The sequence below is a fragment of the Colias croceus genome, chromosome 1 (genome assembly GCF_905220415.1).
Source record: "Colias croceus chromosome 1, ilColCroc2.1".
NCBI lineage: Eukaryota > Metazoa > Arthropoda > Insecta > Lepidoptera > Pieridae > Colias > Colias croceus.
In genome coordinates, this window is record NC_059537.1 from 1234060 (window position 1) to 1256595 (window position 22536).

The window sequence follows — 22536 nt, forward strand, 5'->3', positions numbered from 1 at the left end:
AAATATTATAGAAAATGCATATAAATTAAAAAGATAACATTCATTCTACTTAATTTTTATGTAGGTATGGAACCTATAATCCTCAGGTATTATCAAACTTAGAGCATTACTTCTTCTTCTTCTTCTTCTTTTTACAAATGGCAACTCCCGATCCCAGTGAAGACGGATTCTGCCAATGTCAAGTTTTGAACAGATGATCAATTTAGGTTAATGCTCATGTTAAGCATACTCTGTGCTGAGGAAAAATCACGGATGAGATGATTCACTTTTTATTTACTCATAAACTTCTTACATGGAGCTGTATAACCTGACAAAGAACAAATATTAGTTATAGACAACACAACACATCACAAAAGCATAACATAAACTAGATATAGGTACTTAGATGGAGTTTAAAATTTTAGATTGTTAAAATTGATAAATTTTGATAGGATATTGACAAATGAGGTAGGGACAAGACAAAGTAAACACTTAAAATTAGTAGGGAGGGGAACATCTGGGGGGAGGATATCCAGAAGTGAGACACGAAGCTTTGGACAAACAAAGAACAAGTGATCAAGAGCACTATGCCACAAAGTTACTTTTATACCAATTTATTTTTTATTTTTATGTCATCTAGAACGTGCTAGAAAAATAAAACAAAAGTAAACAATAAATCATATTTTATTCATGCATCTCCTCTTAAATCTACAATACTTTCAACGTTACAACTATTCACTTACACTCTACCCTGTTAGGATAAGGCACTTTAATCAAATGACAATAATATCGACTTATTTTTGTTATAAATAAGTTACAAATTTAGAATTTATGTTTTAATCAGATGAAGTTGTATAAAACAAATATTCTATCTCTTTGTTTCACGACTTTTTCTTTAATTGATTACATTGTTAAGATTCATATCGTACGCCCATTTTGGACAGTGTAACATTGACGTTAAATCAGAGCTAAATTTCTGTAACTTTAAACTGATTCAACAGAATTTATATTAAATATTAAGAAGGTATAATATAATAAAGTTCTAAGTTCATTTATTCTCCATACTATCTCAACTGCATCTTGTTATCGAGAACATTCCAGAAAAATCGCAAACATTCTAACACATTGATTGCAAAAAGAATTTTCTAGTATATTCTCGAACGTTCTCTACACATTATTAAACTCAATTGTTCTAGAACGTTCTACATTGTTCTCTATAAGTTCTTCTCTTCGTCTCGAATAGTGATAGTTCCGTCTGGATTACACTTTAACACTCCGAGTTCATTACCTGAACAACATTGACGGTAGTTTCATATTTGAGCGTTTTTAAGTACATAAACTTATTTGTAAAATAAGAAAAATAATGTTTCACCCGTGACTTCGTTTGACAAAATATGCAATTTTAATCAAATAAGATATATCCAGATAATAAGATAAACTCATCGAAATCGGTTCAACAGTTTTTGCGTTCAATTTAAACAGATAAACATATCGTATATTTATTATATTCTTTAGTAGTATGTATTATTTTCATAAAACAGTAAATAATTAATAAGTCAACGTTATTCGTCTTTAGATGTTATTATTTCTGTTATTCATAGGTCAAAAACTGCTGAATCAATACTATACTACGTGAGTGACGACATCGAAAGTCGCGGGTAAATACTAGTGTAATATAAATATGTACATACATTTAAATATTTGAGCCTCAAATTCGGTTTTGTTACTTAGATTATGCTATGTGCCGTAAAAATGAAATACTATACTCTAAAACGTGAGGTTTTACAATTTTAGTAGTGACGAAATAATGTGGAATGTCTACTACTAAACTTGAAATATAAGCGCTCCAATTTATTTGAATTTATTAAATAGATGGGCGATTCGATATTCGATTATAATAAAATTTTGTTTGTATTTACTGATGACTTTCCTACAAAATTTTCAAGTTCTTATATTAGAATACAATAATCTCACAAACAACTAAATCAACAATCAAATCAACAAAAAAAATCAATTTATAATGTTTTTAGGATCATTATTATAATCGAAAATCAACCTTACAGCATGACAATAGGTACTAATTTAATTCATCAATATACAATTTTACATTCCAAAATGAACCTTAAACTACACAATATAAGATTCTTTACTGCGTTAACTATTGTACGGTTTTATCAGAAAATGAACCTTACAGCATTTTAATACGTACTATTTTCATAAATCACAATGTCGTTATAATTTTACAATCAAAAAACCGGCCAAGTGCGAGTCGGGCTCGCGCACAAAGGGTTCCGTAGCAGCAAATATAATAAATTACAGTTAAATCAACCTATCTCAAAAACTATAAGAGATACTTTGATCAAACCAAAAATCGTTGAAAGAGTTAATTAGCATGCATCACCTCTATTTTTTTTAGAATTTTATACCCCGTAGTTATAAAAATAGAGGGGGGGGGACATACTTTTTACGACTTTGAGAGCTGATATCTCAAAAACCGTTCACTTTAAGAAAAATGTTTTTTAGAAAACTTTATATCATTTTAAAAGACCTTTCCATTGATACCCCACACGGGTATGTACATCGAAAAAAAAAATTTCATCCCTCAGTTACATGTATGGGGGGCCCCACCCCCAATTCTTTTTTTTACTATTTAGTGTCATATTTTTGTAGCGGTTCATACAACACATATTCCCATCAAATTTCATCACTGTAGTACTTATAGTTTCCGAGTAAATCGGCTGTGACAGACGGACAGACGGACAGACGGACAGACGGACATGACGAAACTATAAGGGTTCCGTTTTTGCCATTTTGGCTACGGAACCCTAAAAATGAGCCTTACGATTCACAACATATACTTATTACATACTTACTACACATTTTTTTAGGAAAAAATTAACCTTACAGCATTACAATACCATTTTACTTCATCAACTATAACGTAATAATTTTAAATTAAAAAATGAACCTTCTACTACACAACATAACGTTCAAAATGAATAAATAACATGAACTATTGTAGGTACTGTTTTTATATAGGAAAATCAACCTTACGGCACATAGCAATAGATATCAATTTTACGCCTGCGGCATCTTACATTGGCTACAATCCTCCATGCCGTCGTTGAATTCCTCAATTTGTAACGTCATTTCGAAGAAATTGTATTTCTCGTGAACTAGACGTGTGGCTTGTTCCAGAATCTTCTGTGGACTGACGCCTGTGCCTGAAAAATGTATATTTTTTTATTAATTTGAAATACGTTGCTATTACTTTTTTATTTTTTTCTAAAACTTTACCCAAAATCAGTTAAAGTAACATGTTTTATGTGTTCATCAATTTAATATTGAACAAGTGATAACTGCGTTAAAAACAACCGACTTCAAACTTGCACTTGCAAAATTTACAAATACCTACAGGCAAAAATGCTCATAAAATAAAAACTACTGGGCCTATCCGAATAAAATTTTTATGGGACCAATTCGACACCATCCCGCATCGAACAAAAAAAGAATCGGTGTACATACATAAAAAAAAAAAAAAAATATACCGGCCGAATTGATAACCTCCTCCTTTTTTTTGAAGTCGGTTAAAAACTGTTACAGAAAAGAAATATGGTTGATAGATTTTTCAATTAATAAAAATAATTGTGTCGACCGGACCAATAGGAGTGAAGCATCAATGAAAAACGTTGTAATTATACATTAGAAGTTGCTAGATAGGGGACCTAAATAGTCTATAATATATATTTATATGAAAGTAATGGTTAAAAGAGACTCATCTCTTTTCTAAACTCTTACTTTTGAACTCACTATTTTTAGATACTATTCAATATAGCCAACATTGTTATACAAATAATGTTTCACACAGTTTGAGGCATAACACACATAAAATAATCATATTATAACACATGTATATAAATCCATACTAATATTATAAATGTGAAAGTAACTCTGTCTGTCTGTCTGTCTGTTACTCAATCACGCCTTAACTACTGAACCAATTTGCATGAAATTTGGTATAGAGATATTTTGATACCCGAGAAAGGACATAGGCTACTTTTTATCCCGGGACATAGGATAGGTTTAATCCCGGAAATCCCACGGGAACGGGAACTATGCGGGTTTTTCTTTGACTGCGCGGGCGAAGCCGCGGGCGGAAAGCTAGTAAATAATAAATCTATACTAATATTATAAAGCTGAAGAGTTTGTTTGTTTGTTTGATTGATTGTTTGTTTGTTTGTTTGTTTGAACGCACTAATTTCGGGAACTACTGGTCCGATTTGAAAAATTCTTTCGGTATTAGATAGCCTATTTATCGAGGAAGGTTATAGGCTACATTTCATCACGCTACGGGCAACAGCCACGGGGGTGAAACCGCGCGGAGCAGCTAGTAATACATACGTATAGCTAAATGTGCAGCGAGCGCAGTTTTATCAAGCGACAGCGCCCACATGCGCAAATTATGTACGCGCACTACACCCGGCAGCGACAGGAACGTGTTCGCTACCTCCTGCAATTCAACAAATTATATTTTATTTATATACGTTTTTGTACATATCTATACATATTATAAAATCGTAGGAAATTCAAAACTGTACATTGAATCTATACATATAATAAATCTGTAGAAGGGTCAATTCTGTACATTGAAAATATTATTGAAAAAATAAATAGCAGGGGGTGTTACTGGATCGATACCAAACCCAAATATGTGATAAAAAAAATTTTTGTCTGTCTGTCTGTCTGTCTGTCTGTATGTTCAGACATCACGTGAAAACTAACGGTTCGATTTCGATGAAACTTGGTATAATTATACCTTATTATCCTGGGCATAAAATAGGATACTTTTTATCCCGGAAAATTACGTAGAAAAAAATAAATCTTCATTTTTCCGCGCGGACGGAGTCGCGGGCGGAAGCTAGTATAAAATAATATTTGGGACATGAATCGATATCGAAGCCAAAAATATAGTTTTAAGAATTTTTGTCTGTTTGTCTGTAAGTTTAATAAACCAATTATATGCATAATTTTTCAAACTTTGGATAAGTACATGCTTAATTAATGCTTTTCCCAAAGTTTATTTTAATATTTCAGAAATCTGTGTTAGTTTTAAGTATTTGGCTCCCTTGCAACAGATATCAATAATTGTACAAGTGAGTTTTTTCTTTTACTTTTTCTATTTATGTTCACTGTGAGACGTAGAGGAAACAATTGTTAATGTTACCATTGTATATGTCATTAATTTATAATATATTACGCGGGTTTAATTGTTTCTGTAAGCTCTCCAATTAAATAAATAAGTATGTTCGAACTAATCTCAAAAAGTACTACATGGATTTACTTCAAATTTGGTACCTGAGATAGCCTAAGGAAGAACAAAGGACCTGTCCTTCCTCAGGTCTCAATACCACGGGAACGGGAAGTGTGCGGGTTTTTCTTTGACAACGCGGGCAAAGCCGCTGGCGGAAAGCTAGTTCAAATGAAACATGCAAATATATTCAAATTTAAACACCACATACCTGAAAATCGACTCCTCTCGGCGATCCTTCCATGAGCACTAGCAGCGTGTCCTTGATAATGTTGAAAGTGGTGATCAGCACCAGGATGGAGAACAGGAACGTGCATATGGGGTCTACTAGGATCCATTCCGGCTGAAAATAAATTATGGACGGCCGGCATAATATAAATTATGGACTCGAATGAATGAATGAAGATTGCTCAATTTGGTACTAAAATAAGTTTAGTATAGTATGTTGAAAAGAACATTAGATTATCAAAAGAAAAAGTATATTAACAATGCAAAGTAGATTCAAGTTTACACCTTAATGCGTCACAATAACGTTCAAAATCTATTGCGCACTCAATATAAAACTTTGCCTATTAGAAGAGAAGGCAGTGTTTTTCTACGGACACATTGTAGCATGATAGTGTGTCTAGCTGTTAATTGTAGGTCAACGAACAACAAAAATCTACCCTCACCTCGAAAAATTCAACTACCTTTACTTTTTTTTCATTTTTTGGGGATTTAAGACAAAATTTACCTTAAAATAAATAACAATAGCGGCCACAAACACGCCGAAGCTCTGCAGAAAGTCTCCGAGCACGTGTATGAAGGCCGCTCGAACGTTGATATTCTCTCCGCGCTCGTGCGTGTGGCTCGACGAACTCTCCGCGTCCGAGTCCGGTCGCTCTTTCTGGAATTGGATTTATTAAACACTAGCTTACCGCCCGCGGCTTCGCCCGCTTTGTCTAAAACCTAATAAATTATATACTAAAACCTTCCTCTTGAATCACTCTATCTATTAAAAAAACCGCATCAAAATCCGTTGCGTAGTTTTAAAGGTTTAAGCATACAAAGGGACATAGGGACAGAGAAAGCGATTTTGTTTTATATTATGTAGTGATGTTTTACTTTTCTTACTATCTTTCAGCGCTTCGCCCGCTTTGTGCAAAATCCGTTACGTAGTTTTAAAGATCTAAGCATAAGTACATAGGTAATAGGTATGGACTGACAGCGACAGCTACTTTCTTTTATACTTTAAAGTGATAATAATAAATATATTTATTTATTAGCCAATAGCCAATATTTAAAGAAGCGTAGGAGGTACATGTATATTTGCTATTGCTAATTGATTAACTGTGCCGGTTTCACCCGGAGACAAACCCCGTGCAAAAGCAAGTATTTCTATAGGTTATGTATTATTTTGATGCATAAGCTATACCAGTGCAAAGTATCTTGAAAATCATTGGCATGGTTTTCGTTTGAAGAGGCACAAACATACATGCTCACAAACTTTCACTGTCATAATATCTATATCTATACATATAATAAATCTGTAGAAGGGTCAATTCTGTACATTGAAAATATTGAAAAAATAACTAGCAGGGGGTGTTACTGGATCGATACCAAACCCAAATATGTGATTAAAAAAATTTTTGTCTGTCTGTCTGTCTGTCTGTATGTGAAAACTAAAAAAAATAATAATAATAATATTAAAATAATAATATTTTACATCACGTGAAAACTAGCGGTTCGATTTCGATGAAACTTGGTATAATTATACCTTATTATCCTGGGCGTAAAATAGGATACTTTTTATCCTGAAAAAATACGTAGAAAAAAAAATTAATCTCAATTTTTCAGTTATCCATAGACGTTGTTCTGTAGTAGGTACCGCGAACACACGTTGCGTATTATTATAGGCCTAGCCGTATTTGGGTCCAATAGATATTTATAAGATGTCATTGTCCGAGTTACTCAAAATGGAGAAATAAACCATCCACGCAAAGACCGACATCCGCGCGGACGGAGTCGCGGGCGGAAGCTAGTTATCTAATATAAGAAGTGAGATATTACCTTATTATTGAGTACCGGATTGCTTCCACCGTGAGAGTGTCCATGCCCGCCGCCGTGACTGTGCCCGTGCTGATGGAGTGTGAGTCCCATACTGTAAATAAACATTTTTTTTTATATTTATTCCTTTTTTAAATTAGATACATAATGGTAGACAATAATCTAATAACATATTTTCTGAATTATTGCAATATCCTTTCCGGTCATTTTAGACAATAATTATTATTATTATTGTTCAATTAGCTGCCTATTAGGAATGATTGTTTAATACTAAATCGTACGGTATTGTCGATTTGAAACAGAGTTACGCATAAGAGGGAGAGAAATCGAAAATTATGCAAGCTAATATGCACTTTATACCTTAGGAACAAGAGCCGCTATTACTATGCACAATTTATTGCCGCAGGCACTGAGCTCTTATGCGAACTCAATTGCACTTTATAGCCTCGAAGCTATAAGCGCGAAGCTCGTATATATACGTAGTCACTATTTTGATGAATGTTTTTCCCCTTTTTCTAAGACACTTATCCCCTATTTCCCAAGACACTTTTTCCCCACATTTCTCCCATTTCCCCACTCACACGAGGTTAACAGCGACCCCCACGGCAGAGGTGATCAACATAACAGTCGCGTCGATCTCGAACTGCTCGTATATGACTCGTTGCACGGCCATGTACACCAGCACACCGGTCACCACCCATATGAGCAGGACTGATGTTAGTGCTCCTATGACTTCGGCACGGTACCAGCCGAATGGCATCCTGGGAAATATTACGAAAAATCACAACAAAATTACAAAAAATCAGAAAAAATCTAGGATAGGGTAAAATTTGTCAAAATGGTGTGTAATGAAAAAAATATAAGTTGCACACTGGAATTGGATACTTAAATATGAATTATTTTAACAGAAAATATCTCGTCTTTTCAAGAAAAGGAATACGACATAATCATAAGAAGGGAAACGTCAGTGTGATGCGTATAACAAAAATTGATAATGAGAATCAGAAAGTTCTCATTTTTTGGGTATGTGAACCCCTGTATGAATCTTCGAAAAAAGCAACATAATACACAGGATTATTATATACAACTTTAATACATACCTCCTGGTAGCCGGCCTGCTAGCCACCCATAAAGAAAACAGCGATATCATGAAACTTGCGAAGTCGGTCAGCAAGTGCGCCGCGTCTGTAGCTATGGCCAAACTGTTTGATAGATAACCACCTGCAGACATACATGTTATACGTATATTTTTTAAAGTTTCCAAAAGGCATATTTATAATTAATATGAAGATTTCCGAATTTGGAATTAACATATCTATAGGTATTTTTTTTAAACAACTTGTAGGTATGTACAGCGATTTAGCTTGTAAAGTTTACAACATAAGTTTTGATAACGTAATATGATCATTTAGTAGTTAATTTTATATAGAAATTTCTGTAAATAATGTCAAACAAAATACTGTTATTTATTTATGGCCAGGCTAGTAGTATTTTCCCCAGTAGATATTAATTAAGTAACAATGAATCTTAGAGCAATATAAACTAGATTTATCGTTGTTTTATTTATCGTTGAGAAAAAAATGTTGTGTGGTTTTATGAAACCACGGTAAAAGTGAAACTTTTTTTCACACTATAGATATTTAACTAAAAATTATCGTATTTGTACGATAATTATCGTACGTATCGTGCGTCACGCGACATGCGCTACACAGACAAAAAAGTTTGAGACGATGTAATAAAAGTTTCACTTTAAAAAACAATATACAAAGCTACATTATCAAGTACAGAAACATCATAACTCACCGACAATTTCACCAATCATAAACACGACGCACAGTATACTGGCTATAATAAGTTTTCTTCTGGCCCGTTTGTCTATTTCTTCATTGCGCGATCTGTGACAATGCCCTGAAAATATTTTTTTTTTATAGATAGATGAAAAATGCGGTGGAAATAATGCGATGCATTATCACGCTCAAAGTGTCCGAAGCAAAACTCTGTCCATGCGTGTATTAGGCAGAGTTTTCTATACAATACAATAGACTTTGAACACTATTGCCTCGAAAAAAGATACTAATTTCAATGAACGTTTTATACAGCACCGCTGGGACAATAGTTGATGACGTTTTCAATAGGAGATTGTGAGTCTTGTTATAGTACATTTGTAATGACACACAGAAAATGTCTTAACAATTAATTATATCATCATCACTCACGTTCCACTTCGCTAATACTGCCGTTGCCTGTCTCATCACCGTCCGGGTTCGTCTCGATCACCGCACAGCATCCCGTGGAGGGGTTGCCGTGTACGCAGAATATGACACGCCTGCCTCGCGCCGGGCTCTCCGTGCCGTACGACGCTTTGCCATCTTTGTAGCTGGAAATAATTTTTATATAAATTCATCATCATCATCATCGGCCCATATCATGTATATGTTCAATAATATGTTCCCATTGCTGAGACACAGGCCTCTTATGATATTATTTGGTGATAATATATTTTAACGTTTTAAAAGAGCGTCAGAAAGAAGTCTTGTATTCTAGGTAAGAATTGATAAACGAGTTTAATGGATACATAGGTATTCATAGCTCAATTAAAATAACAAAAAAATATTGGCAGATTTTTAGAATGTAACTTCGAACTACGTAAATAATAGGTTTTTGATAAAGCTATGTTAAATGATAAAAGAAAGATAAGTAAGACTTTGCACGATATTAATACAAACCAAACAAATCTAATTGAATAATTATTACACTTTTATGCATCATTGCGTCCATCGATGAAAAGCGTCAGTAGTTTTCTAGTTTATCACTGACAAACAGACGAACATTGACCACATTTCATATTGTATAAGTATTGTGTAGTGATTGTAGGTCTATAAGTGCATTCGCTAATTACTAGATCAAGGAGGAACCTGCCCACTTGAAGGTTTCGCTCTGAATTTCAACAACCTTGACGACGAGGTCATGCAAAAAGTTTTGCATACCTACTTTAACCACAGACTAATAATAATATACTACGTATACAACTTTAACATTACATATAAACTAATTAAATGGAAAATTTCGTTCCACTTACGTCAATAATATATTATAGATATTTTTTTTTTCTATTAGATAGGTATATATAAAAAAAACATTTTTTTGACAACTTGATTTAATCCTTAACAACTGAACCTCTCTTTAGACAAAATAAATAGTTAAAAAAACTATTTAGGTATATAGATATAACTTACAGCTGATAATCGCAACGACTTGATACTTAGTTACATCGATGGATTACGGATCTACTATCAAAATCAGTACGTCCACGTATAAGTTTCGATTATTATAACAGACTACATACAAAACGTGTCGCTTATCAATGATTAAAAAATATTACGGCATTTAAGATTTATAGGTTATCTGTGCCGCAGTTTATTGACCTGTTATCGACCTTGTGAAATTAGGGAGTGTATTGGTGTCCGGAAATCATTTCTTAAAAATATTCCTAGAGGTAATATTTACCAATTTTATTTTTCGTTGAATTATTCTTCTCTCTTTTCCCTGTGAGCTTAATGTACCAAAAAAAAAGACGGGTTGCACTCCGGGAGTGCCGGCAGAAGTGAAAACTTGATTATTAACGTTCAGCATGTTTGATATTTTGGAATGGTATCCGTCTTACGCATGGAATATAAGGGCTAAAAAAAAAACATCCGTCTTTCGCTTTTTCGATCAGGCGTACGTGTCCTGACGCGAGTTTAAGATTTTATACCTAACGCCGCTAAAGAAGTTTTCACTTCAAAATTTTACTTATAATAAAACTGAGACTAAAACATTAATTAGTTCAACTACACTTAAACAAGAAGAGCTTTTGAATTCATCATGCTTTGTGTGCTTTAGGTAATATTTTATATAATTTATGATTTAACACCGGTTTAGAATGCAGTTTCTACACAGAAGATCAAATTAAGAACTCCATAGTTGCTCTATTGAAATATAATTCAGGATAAATTCAAAATAATTTCTCAGTTAAACTTTATTTTCCTTTTCTGAATTCGTATACCTAAGTAAAACGATAAAGATCACGACCCTGAAGATATTTCCTCCCAACAATACCACATTTATTTACTTTCCTTTGTAAGTGGCACGCAAATCTATTAACTTTGTATTTCCTGTTTCAATTTTGTGATTGAACAAATCAATAACACAATACTAACAATATCAATATTTTGTTGCCATACGCTTGTAGCACTCCAGGAGCCTTACGTAGGTAATATGTGGCTAATTAGCCAGAATTTACTTCAGTTGTATCTATTGTTCAAGATAATTTATAGTAATATTATAGTATACCTACCTAATAATATATGCAATAGTTAGTGTGAAATGTATCAATATGAATAAGTGACTTGATACTCATTAAAAAAACCGGCCAAGTGCGAGTCGGACTCGCGCACCGAGGGTTCCGTACAAACCTGCAAGGTTTACAAAGTTCGTTCATTACGACACTCGCGGTCATTGCTGTAACTATAATTATGTTTACAATCACAATTTTTTTGGTGGTATAACTACTTAAAATTTTAAGCTTTTCTGAATTTTTCTGTTACCTGTGCTGTAAGCTATTGCTTCTTACCAAATTTCGAGATTCTATGTCAACGGGAAGTGGTCTTTAGGTTTTAATTCCCTTGCGGGCAGGTTGTACTTTTGCGTTTTGCGTTTTTGCTTTGACTTAGACTTTTTTTTTTCAAGGGTTAAAGGCAATTAGACCTAAGTATTTGATATTACTTTAAACTTGATAGCTCTACGCGTTCATGAGGAAAAAAGTAATAAGTTTATATTTATTAAAAAAAGACGTGTGGCACTCGGGGACTGCCGCGGTAAAGCTATTGCATGCTATGCCTTTGTAGCGACACCTCGCTCTGAATCGCGCAAGCGAAATTTTTTCGGTACAGAGCTATATATACAACTTTCTGACATCATCCATTGGGGCCATACACAGGGGCCATATTGGGGCCATAACGGCCGGCCAGTCGAGTAGACTGGTCGAGAAACCTCCTTTTTCGATGGAGGAATTCCACCTTCCTTCCTCCACACTTTCAAGCCACACCTCCGCCCGTCGGAGTGGGGGAGCGTGAGGTTTTTCGTTACGGAATTTCTCGATTCGGTCCCCGCGCTCAAGGCCCGCGATAGAAGCTATGCAATAGCTTAATAAATATATATTTTGTAATGTAACTAAAAATTTATGGTTTTCGTAATTTTTCCTTTATCTATGCTATAAGACGTTGCTTCGTACCAAATTTCAAGATTCTGAGTTCACGGGAAGCACCCTGAAGGTTTTGATTCCCTTGCAAGTGTCGAAAATTTGCGGCATAAACGGCTGTATCTTTTGATTGCGTTGGCTTAGAAGTTTGATTTTTTTCACAGCTTCAAGGGACAGTAGACCTGAGTAATTGATATAAATTTCAGCATCATACCTCCACGCGTTCCTGACAGACGGACGGACGGACGGACGGACAGACGGACAACAAAGTGATCCTATAAGGGTTCCGTTTTTTCCTTTTGAGGTACGGAACCCTAAAAACGACGTGTGGCACTCGGGGACTGCCGCGGTAAAGCTATTGCATGCTATGCCTTCAAGCCACACCTCCGCCCGTCAGAGTGGGGAGCGTGAGGTTTTTTCGTTACGGAATTTCTCGATTCGGTCCCCGCGCTCAAGGCCCGCGATAGAAGCTATGCAATAGCTTAAAATCAAGACATCTACTACGACCATCGCGACCGCGACAAAGAACTACCCAAGAACACGCCATAAACAATTGCATTCGAATACACAAGTATGCACACAGAAGTGCACTCAATTTTTACATTGAGTGGATATTGAACATAGCATTAGATGATTCACCACGTGGGTATCACGCTCACGTGTCGTCTTGTGACCTTAACAGGCTAATAGCGTTTTGTACTATGATAACAATCAGTCTAAATGCCTTTCTTTCATTTTACATACAGTATACATATAAGGTTTTTAACACGCTTATATTAGCTTCATTTGAATGTTTGTATGTAACCGTCTCCTTTAGACTCGATAGTCAAACTTATATGGTCACATTAAATTCAAACTTTGTACACTTACTTTTCCAGGATCGGCAATACAATTATTTCATCTTATTAAAGCGTGTTTTTCTATATATTTTTTTTATTTACTTAAGTAGTAACTATGAATTTATTAATCTGTGGCAGTATAGGCTTCGCTACAATCAAGATGTATAAATTCGTAGTTAGTACATAGGTACGTAATTATTAATTAATAAACAATGGTACCTACGCAAACAAATGTTTAGAATGATAATGATACTATATTTAAGAGTGATTTTAAAATACTCACATGCGTATAATGTATAGATACCTACTTCACTATAATCGCATACTAGTTAAAAATGAGACCACGTGGGCCAATAGTTGAATGATAAGGAAGGTCGATAATTTAATACTCAATTCTTTAATGTGTAAACAAATTATTACTATGAAATTATGAATATAAAGAACTAGCTTTCCGCCCGCGGCTTCGCCCGCGCAGCCAAAGAAAAACCCGCATAGTTCCCGCTCCCGTGGGATTTCCGATATTGCGTCATTTTCCCGGGATAAAAAGTAGCCTATGTCCTTTCTTGGTTATCAAAATATCTCCATACCAAATTTCATGAAAATTGGTTCAGTAGTTTAGGCGTGATTGAGTAACAGACAGACAGACAGACAGAGTTACTTTCGCATTTATAATATTAGTATGGATATTAGTAAGTATGGATTTAAGATTTATGACAACACGAGACAAACACAGATCGCAGAACAAATAAGGTATATGTATAGTGACTGAAAATAATTTATGATTGCTGAAATTGGAGGTATGTAGTGTGTACTGTGGTGTTTGTTATCTTGTTTTACGCGCCTATTATATGATTAAGATATGAAAAACTTTACTCATTTAAAACTGCAAATTTTCCACATACCTACACCATATGTTTGTTGAAAAGTATTTGAAACACGGAGTAAATAACTTCAACTCTCTAGTTACAAAGTACTTCATTCATTAGATACGTATTTGATTTCTAGACATCTAATTACACACTCTTATCTACAAGGCGTTCTTTCATACTGTACATACATAAAATATAAAAAAAGACTCACAGTAACAACGGTTTCTGATCCTCGGTCATGTTGGTACAATAAAACAATGATCACGCTATATCCATCACGACAAACTATCAAATCACCAGCAGTTCAGATCAATTTGACGCACATACTAATATGTTGTTATCACAAGTCGGGCGCTCCTTAACTTTACATTAAATATAGATAACGCGATGCAAATACTGCTGGTTAGATAAGGGATCGAATGTGGGGGCCTGGTCAGACCAACGGCAGAAACTCGAAAAATATAGGTAACTATGGGAATTACTTAAAAATTTAATACCAAGTCACTAAAGTGCTTTTTAGAGTTTCTTGGAAATGGGGTAAGCAGTTGGTGGTTCCTATAAAGTGAGTTAACTATACATTTAGTCAATAACTTTATATCCTGCAACTGTGACCGATTGTGATCAGGGAAGAAAGAATCATTTGAGGAACAAACTAAAATTGATATTTGAAACATTAACGTGCATCGATGAACGTGTAACAAACTACGTGATTATTATTCACAGTATAATTTTATGTTAATATGTACCATCATCTAATATTGAATTTTTATTTCATTAAATCTGCATTCTGCACTAATAATAAAGGTATAAACTACAGTTCGAAAACGTCGCGTTGGACACGCCCGCTTACATGAAAAGTATCGATAAAATCATAAACAAATTTAAGTAAGTAGATAGGTACGTTATGGAAAATCATAAAATGGTAATCCTTTTGAAGTTTTAGTATAAATCTATAACCTTGAGCCCGTATATGTAGTGATTTGTGAACTGTTTCATATATTTAGTACCTATATTCAATAATCATTGTCTTTCTGAGAGCGTCACTGAAATATTTTAACCATTTCGTATTCTTTCAATACATTAAACCTATGTACGTCTTATCTACATTTAACGGATACACAAAGTGGTATTAATAAAAAACTTGTTTCTATTCCTACTTTTTTTAAGATGTCTAATTTTATGGATATTCTGAAAAGTTCCAGAATTTATTTAATTCCCACGACGCCATCTAGTGTAACTGAAGAAAACTAAACATAATATTTTTAAACTAAAAACGGTGACCGCCTCGTGATCGATTTTTTTCTATTCTTTATAAATTTATAACGTTTTATTTGTAAACAAACAAACTCAATGAATGTATCAAACTATCAACTGATAACCTTGTGTTTTGGTGTCGGATAAAATATTGCAAACGATGCTTAGTTCGAATGCCACAAAAAGTGTAATTTTTCATGGTGGTACCTATGATGTTCTTATTTAGCTATTAGTCGTTATTGTTTTCGTGACTGCCGAGGTACCTAACCTTAGCCACAGAATACATAGTAGTAGCTAAACGGTACTTATATTATTAAAAGCTGAAAAAGATTATTCCGTTATTCAAAACGCTATACTATCTAAACTACATAGAAGAAAGATTATTTATTTCGTTTTTATTCAAAACTGTTCTATCGATAAAAAAATCCAATGAACGCAATCTTTACCAAAAGTCGATAACAATGTAACAAAGTGCTGTAACAGTAACATGATGCAATCAGCCCCCCTAGACAAGTGGCTTTCTGTTAGCGTAGCGTATGAGATTATGTATGAAATGAAGTATGAGATTGACGTAAGCTGTAGATAATATACGTACGTAGGTATCTACAGCTTACGTCAATCTCATACATTCGTAGTCTATTCTATTGAACGCTACGCTAACAGAAAGCCACTTGGCTAGGGGGGCAGACCCGATCTTGATTCAATATTTACCTTTGTATAATTTCGCAGCATATGCCTTGCACTAAACGGAAGTTTGTTTTGATTAGCTACTAGGTAAGTACCTAATACCTGTGTATTTGTATTTATTAGAACTTATGTTAGTACCACACCAAAAAAATATTCACAAGCATAGGTACAGACAGGGTACAGCAAAGTGATAGGTGACGTATATAATTATTATCCCACAATGGTCCCGAAGCTATCTCTTTCAGGCAACTGGTAGTGCTTAGGCTAGCTCGGTATTCACGGAAACATTAATGGTAAATATGGTATTTGTTTTTTATTTTTTGTACTAATTTAAAAACAACTAAATCTTCGTTCGAGCTGTAGGAGATAATATGACAACCATATCATATACAAATAATTTTTTCCGGAATTTGCTTTTGACAAAATAAAAATAATTTCCTTTAGAATGAAGGTACACACGACAAAAAATAATGTCACATAATATATTAGGTAAGTATAAAATATATAAACGCGTTATGGGAAATATCGGAGTAACATATCACAGTCGCTTACCCAAAGTAAATACCGATATCTATGTAAGGCAGTTGTTAATGATAGCCGTGTTTGCGCATCGCACTTCCTTGAGAGGTTTGTTTATTATATAGACGACGTTACTTGTGTATAATTAACAAGTTTTGTTATATTTTATATAGGGAATATCTCTATTAGAACTTGTACATAAATATATTAGAGGAAAAATGAAAACGCGCAGGCTAAACCTTCTAGATATAATTATCATATTGAAGAAAAGCGAATATTGGATCATTATCACAACTACGGAGCTCAAACAAATATTTTTTTATATATTTTTTGTTCCCAATTTATTTGCAATTCGAATATACCAAGGTACGATAAAATTGAAGTTATTTTTTTCTCGATGACCAGATTAAGCTGACTTACGCACTCCGTCATTACTGTAAATGTTATTCGTAAAAAATACTATAGACATTATACCTATTCAACCGTGATATTTAAACACAAATAAATATACTCAACTATACTATAATAATGTAGTCCGTCCTTTTTGATAAGGTGACAGCTATCAGCACAACGGTCTCACGTAGCGACCTTTAACGTGGTACGGGTCGCGAGTCGCGACGGTAATCATAGAATATTGAATAATGAGATACCGTCAAGGTATTAAATAAAATTGTATATAGCAAAACTAAATGTACGGAAGAAAAATAATTTACTAATATTATAGGTGTTCTACGCTAAGTAGGTACGTAGACATATTGACGTAATTATTATGTATGTTCCTATTTACTATTTAGTAATCTATGGTCGTATTGAAGAACTAAGTAGTCTACGGTTTTTAACCGACTTCAAAAAAAGGAGGAGGTTATCAATTCGGCCGGTATATATATATATATATTTTTTTTATGTATGTACACCGATTACTCCGAGGTTTCTGAACCGATTTACGTGATTCTTTTTTTGTTCGATGCGGTATGGTGTCGAATTGGTCCCATAAAAATTTTATTCGGATAGGCCCAGTAGTTTTTATTTTATGAGCATTTTTGTCTGTAGGTATTTGTAAATTTTGCAAGTGCAAGTTTGAAGTCGGTTGTTTTTAACGCAGTTATCACTTGTTCCAAATAAAGACGAAATTGCGAAGATAACTTAAATACACTGTAGTAATAGCGACGACGTGAAAAGCACGCAAGAAAAGACGCGGGAAAACTGTCTAGTATGAACGTAAATCAGAAATTTTTAACAGATACTATGCTGAGAATTAAGTAAATTAATAATCTTATAACATCATATTATTATGTAATGTTAAGTTATCTTATGAGAAAGTCGTAATTCAACAATAAACAGTATAAACATTTTGATTCAAAATTTGAGAAAAAGTTGAGAATTAAACCAACACAAAGTAAAAAATTTTAAACAATCTACTCTCTTAAAATATTCATCCTTGAATTATTGTTTTGACTTTACAAACAATAAGTTCAAACCTGTTTCTAAAACATCGCGAATTATGATCTAATAAAAATATTTATATGACTGCATAATGACAATAAGTGAGCAGCAAGATTCCATACAAATGGGTTTCTTTGAAGCAATAACTGGACAGTGAAAACATTCACTTGTTTTTGTTATGGTTAAACCAGACTTAAAACATGTTTTAAACAGATTCATGGACTTTATGGTTATACCCAATGTATCATGTGCTATATTTGGTTTTTGAATACCTAGATTTGTTTCATAAATTATTTCCAAGTCACATCTTCAATACAATACGGTCCATAATATTATAGTTAATTAATTTACAGCTTACCTTAATCAATCTAATCAATCCTTATAAAAATATACATATTTTAATTTTAAATACCATTTGTTTATGATAAGAACAGAAATGAAACATCAAAATACTATGATAGTATAAATCAGAGTACCTAATACAAAACTTTTCATTATTTTTCTAAGTTTAAATATGTTGAGGACAAACAGTTATTGTTAAAAGTTTTATCAATTAGGTAATTGAAATGAATTAAGTTTTTAAAATTCTGTATCAAAAAAGAGATAACAGGATTCCATTGTAAACATTATCAATGAATGGGAGTTTAACACATTCTTAATTTAGCAATATTTTATATTTAAGTAATTTATTTTTTCATCTTACAATAATTATTAATATTAATATTATAATAAGTTTTATTTTCTATAAGATTCTAATAAGGATTTAAAAAATTGATTAAATCAAGTAAATACATATCTGTTTCTAATATTATAAATACATTTAATTTTTAATTCACAAACAGTTTAGGTAACATATTTTAATTTATTAATTTAATATTAATTTAAAAAAAATTGTACATATCAGTTTTTTATTTAAAATGTACCTAAGCAAATAAAATGCAAGATTAATTTATTCCTTGTAGGTAGTAAATTGTTCTTCTACACCAAATAAAAGTTGCATCCTTTATCTAAGATTATAACTCAATGCATCGCATTAAACGCAATCACATATTTTTATCTTGTTATATTTATGCGGGTAAACTATATAATATATTATAAATCTTAAAGTTTAAATATTCCAAGGATTCCGAAATCTTTCCAACTTCAAAAGTTCAACGCACTTTGTAACTAAAATTATAATATACGAACCCATTTAGTGTAGACTGCGCTTCTTGGTCCATAATTCCCTTTTTAATAACTAAACAACCAGGAGTTTCAGAATTTTCTGTCACGTATTCCGCGTCCACATCCTCTAAAATAGCTGCACGATCTGCATTATTCGCCTTGTTTAATTTATCACTTGACAGACTTTTCGACCTATACCTCCCATTCAACGGTGTTAAAGTTTTATCCGCGAACGAAGCACTCAAACTATTCAACTTCGTATCATTTTGATAATTATCGTTTATTATGTTGGATGACATCTCGCGCCAAACAAATACCGCGCGTACGTCAAAATGTCAATCTCGATTGTTGAACGCCGCGGAGCAACTGACGTTCGCAAACAGATACCAAACGTTTTGCCGATATTGGAACAAAACAAAGCTACTCGACCGATGTAACAACATCATCGGAGACTATTGTGTGGGAATAGATTTTTCCGCCGTTTCCTGTAGCCGAGTAATGCTCTCGTGACAATCGTGTGTTGAAAAACTTAACTTTTCAATGTCGGAACTATTTTTGTTACGGTGTTACAGGTTACGGTGAAGGTAATGATGGGACCTTAGATGGGACCTATTGTATTGCAAATATTTTTTTCACATTATGTTTCTTAATTGTGACCTTTAATTTTAGGATATAACTATGTTTTTTTTTAATCTATAGAAATAAAAATTTCATCCTCAAACTTTAAGCATTGACGTCGCGTCGTATACTTCCGCTTTTTAAAAAATTAAACACAAGTAGTTACATAATAGGTAATATATTTTTCACATTATAAGATTAATAAGGTTCACCAAGTTTATTAACATGAAAAATGAGTAGTAGGTATAACTAACTTAACATAATAATATAACACTTTTGTAAATATTTCAATACTTAGTAGCTATTTAAATCAGTTCAGCATGACCTACATACAGTATCATGTACTACCTATTTGAGTAACAAAATATTAATATAAACTACCTATTTAATGTTTATCTTAAACATAATTAGCCCATAAAAGTATATTTAAATAAATTAAATCACAATAAAATGAGAGGTAGCTATTGAATAGTCCTCAATATTGAAATGCCATAACGATCACTTGGAGGCTGGACACTTGACCTCAATCATACGTGCCTAGATTATATTATAAGGTGAATACAATGACACAAGTAACTCAATTTATATAACTAACTAGTGGTCCGCCCCGGCTTCGCCCGTGGTACCTACGTGTTTAAACTATCCTATCTCTCAAGTTGGATCGAACTGCACATGGTGTGTGAATTTTATTATAATCGGTTTAGTGATTTAGGAGTCCATTGAGGACAAACATTGTGACACGAGATTTATATATATTAAGATTTCAATAAAATTTCTTTGAACATGTGTATTGAAAATTTGAATATTTTGGACGATTTTTCTACATTCGTTTTTGCAGTGGCTAGTGAAGGTGGATATTCCTCCTACCTTGTCATTACTAATATAAAGTTATCTGTGTTGTCATTGTGCATATTAATGGAACAATCTAATATCTAATATTCTAATATTCTAATATTCTAATATATATTATAAAGGCGAAAGTTTGTAAGGATGTATGGATGTATGGATGTATGGATGTATGAATGTTTGTTACTCTTTCACGTAAAAACTACTGAACCGATTACAATGAAATTTAGCACACATATAGAGGGTAACTTGGATTAACACATAGGATAGTTTTTATCCCGGAAATCCCACGGGAACGGGAACTATGCGGGTTTTCCTTTGCAAACGCGGGCGAAGCCGCGGGCGGAAATCTAGTAACTCATGAAATAGTGAGGATAACAGCTGTATGTATGTTCCATCTTCCAAATAACTGAAGGTACCTTGTTTTTGAGATGTACAATTTGAATTCGAAAAAAATAATATCCTGATTTAAAAGAGTAATTCTAAGAAACATGGTGTTACTAGCACAGCATAGGCAGGATTAGGCAGGATCGTGGAATACAGCCTATCAATAATTATTATTACAAACGCAAAATAAAAAAATATTTAAATTTGAATGCCACTCAACTCAATTGATGTCAGATTCGCGTATTGTTATATTCGTTACATATTAACAATATTTCTATTGTATATACTGTATAACATACGAGAGCGTTGGTAACTGTTGGTAATGATTGAGCGTGGATAATTGGCGCTAGCAAACCGTTTCTTTTCTTACTTTGTCTATTTTTTACTAAGAGCAATTAACCTATAGAGTTCTTATATTAAGACAGAACAAAATACATATTTTCTAATCTACTTACTCTTAGTCAATAACAGCATAAGCCAGATTGAGATAGCGATAGAGTATCTGCACTGTCTTCAAACGTAGCGCGCCGGCAGTCAGTTTGTTTTCCAACCAGCTGGTGGGCTCAGTGCGTCAAGTGTTTTTAACGAAATATTTAGAAAATATAAAGTGTACAGTGTTTCTTTTTATTTGTCAGTGTGCTAAAATAACTATTGTATGTTTAGCAACCGGCTATCACTAGTCGAATGGGAGTTTTGGATAAAAACAATGTAAAAATATCTTTCCATCGGTAAGTGATTTTCAGCAAATTGATAAATATTTATGTTTTAAACCTATTTGAAGGTTTTATCAAGCGCTTTTTTGTAATTTTATGTTGTAACTGTAACATTTACCCACTTTATGGGGTTGTGGAATATAAAATAATGAAATAATTTTTAAAAAACGTCACAATAATATCACGTTTGGCATTTTGTTTACCACCGTAGTGTTGTAACACATCTAGCGTATATTATCGATTTATGACAAAAAATCTATTTCATATTAACGTTGATTTATTTATTTTGTTTCATAAATCAGATTTATATGTAGTTGTTGTTGCAAATAATAGATGTAAATTTTTTACCACAGGAAAATAAAACATACCACGTGGTTGTTTTATTTGCCCTATGTGTTTTAGTTTTCGTTTGTTGTTTATTAATTTCTCTTTCAGATTATTAATAAATTCATTTTGTTTTAGATTTCCAGAGCTAAATAAAAAATGGGTATAAAACGTGAGACATGAGTTGATTGGACGCCGCCACAATTTGCAATATTGTGTTCACTGCATTTCGAGCCTACGTGTTATCAAGATGGATACTCTAGAAGAATTGTGCAATCTTACGCTTACGTTTTTTTTTTGT

General features: G+C 33.2%; 1 protein-coding gene across 3 annotated transcripts in view; it reads right to left on the reverse strand.

The window, feature by feature from the left end:
• Positions 1 to 2812: 2812 nt before the first annotated feature.
• Positions 2813 to 22536, reverse strand: part of LOC123695281 (zinc transporter 2-like) — a 34263-nt gene continuing 14539 nt past the window's right edge. Inside the window, exons 1-10 of one of the 3 annotated variants that reach the window (XM_045641067.1) lie at positions 19372 to 19735; positions 9550 to 9710; positions 9137 to 9241; positions 8434 to 8554; positions 7915 to 8094; positions 7337 to 7427; positions 6021 to 6173; positions 5499 to 5630; positions 4381 to 4489; positions 2813 to 3203 (exon numbers count right to left, since the gene is read on the reverse strand). In XM_045641067.1, coding sequence (XP_045497023.1) covers positions 3058 to 3203; positions 4381 to 4489; positions 5499 to 5630; positions 6021 to 6173; positions 7337 to 7427; positions 7915 to 8094; positions 8434 to 8554; positions 9137 to 9241; positions 9550 to 9710; positions 19372 to 19646 — 1473 coding nt within the window. In that variant the 5' untranslated portion in view covers positions 19647 to 19735 and the 3' untranslated portion in view covers positions 2813 to 3057. Of the gene's footprint in view, positions 3204 to 4380; positions 4490 to 5498; positions 5631 to 6020; positions 6174 to 7336; positions 7428 to 7914; positions 8095 to 8433; positions 8555 to 9136; positions 9242 to 9549; positions 9711 to 14491; positions 14629 to 19371; positions 19736 to 22536 lie in introns of those variants that run through there. The other 2 variants (XM_045641076.1, XM_045641084.1) reach the window with 2 other exon arrangements.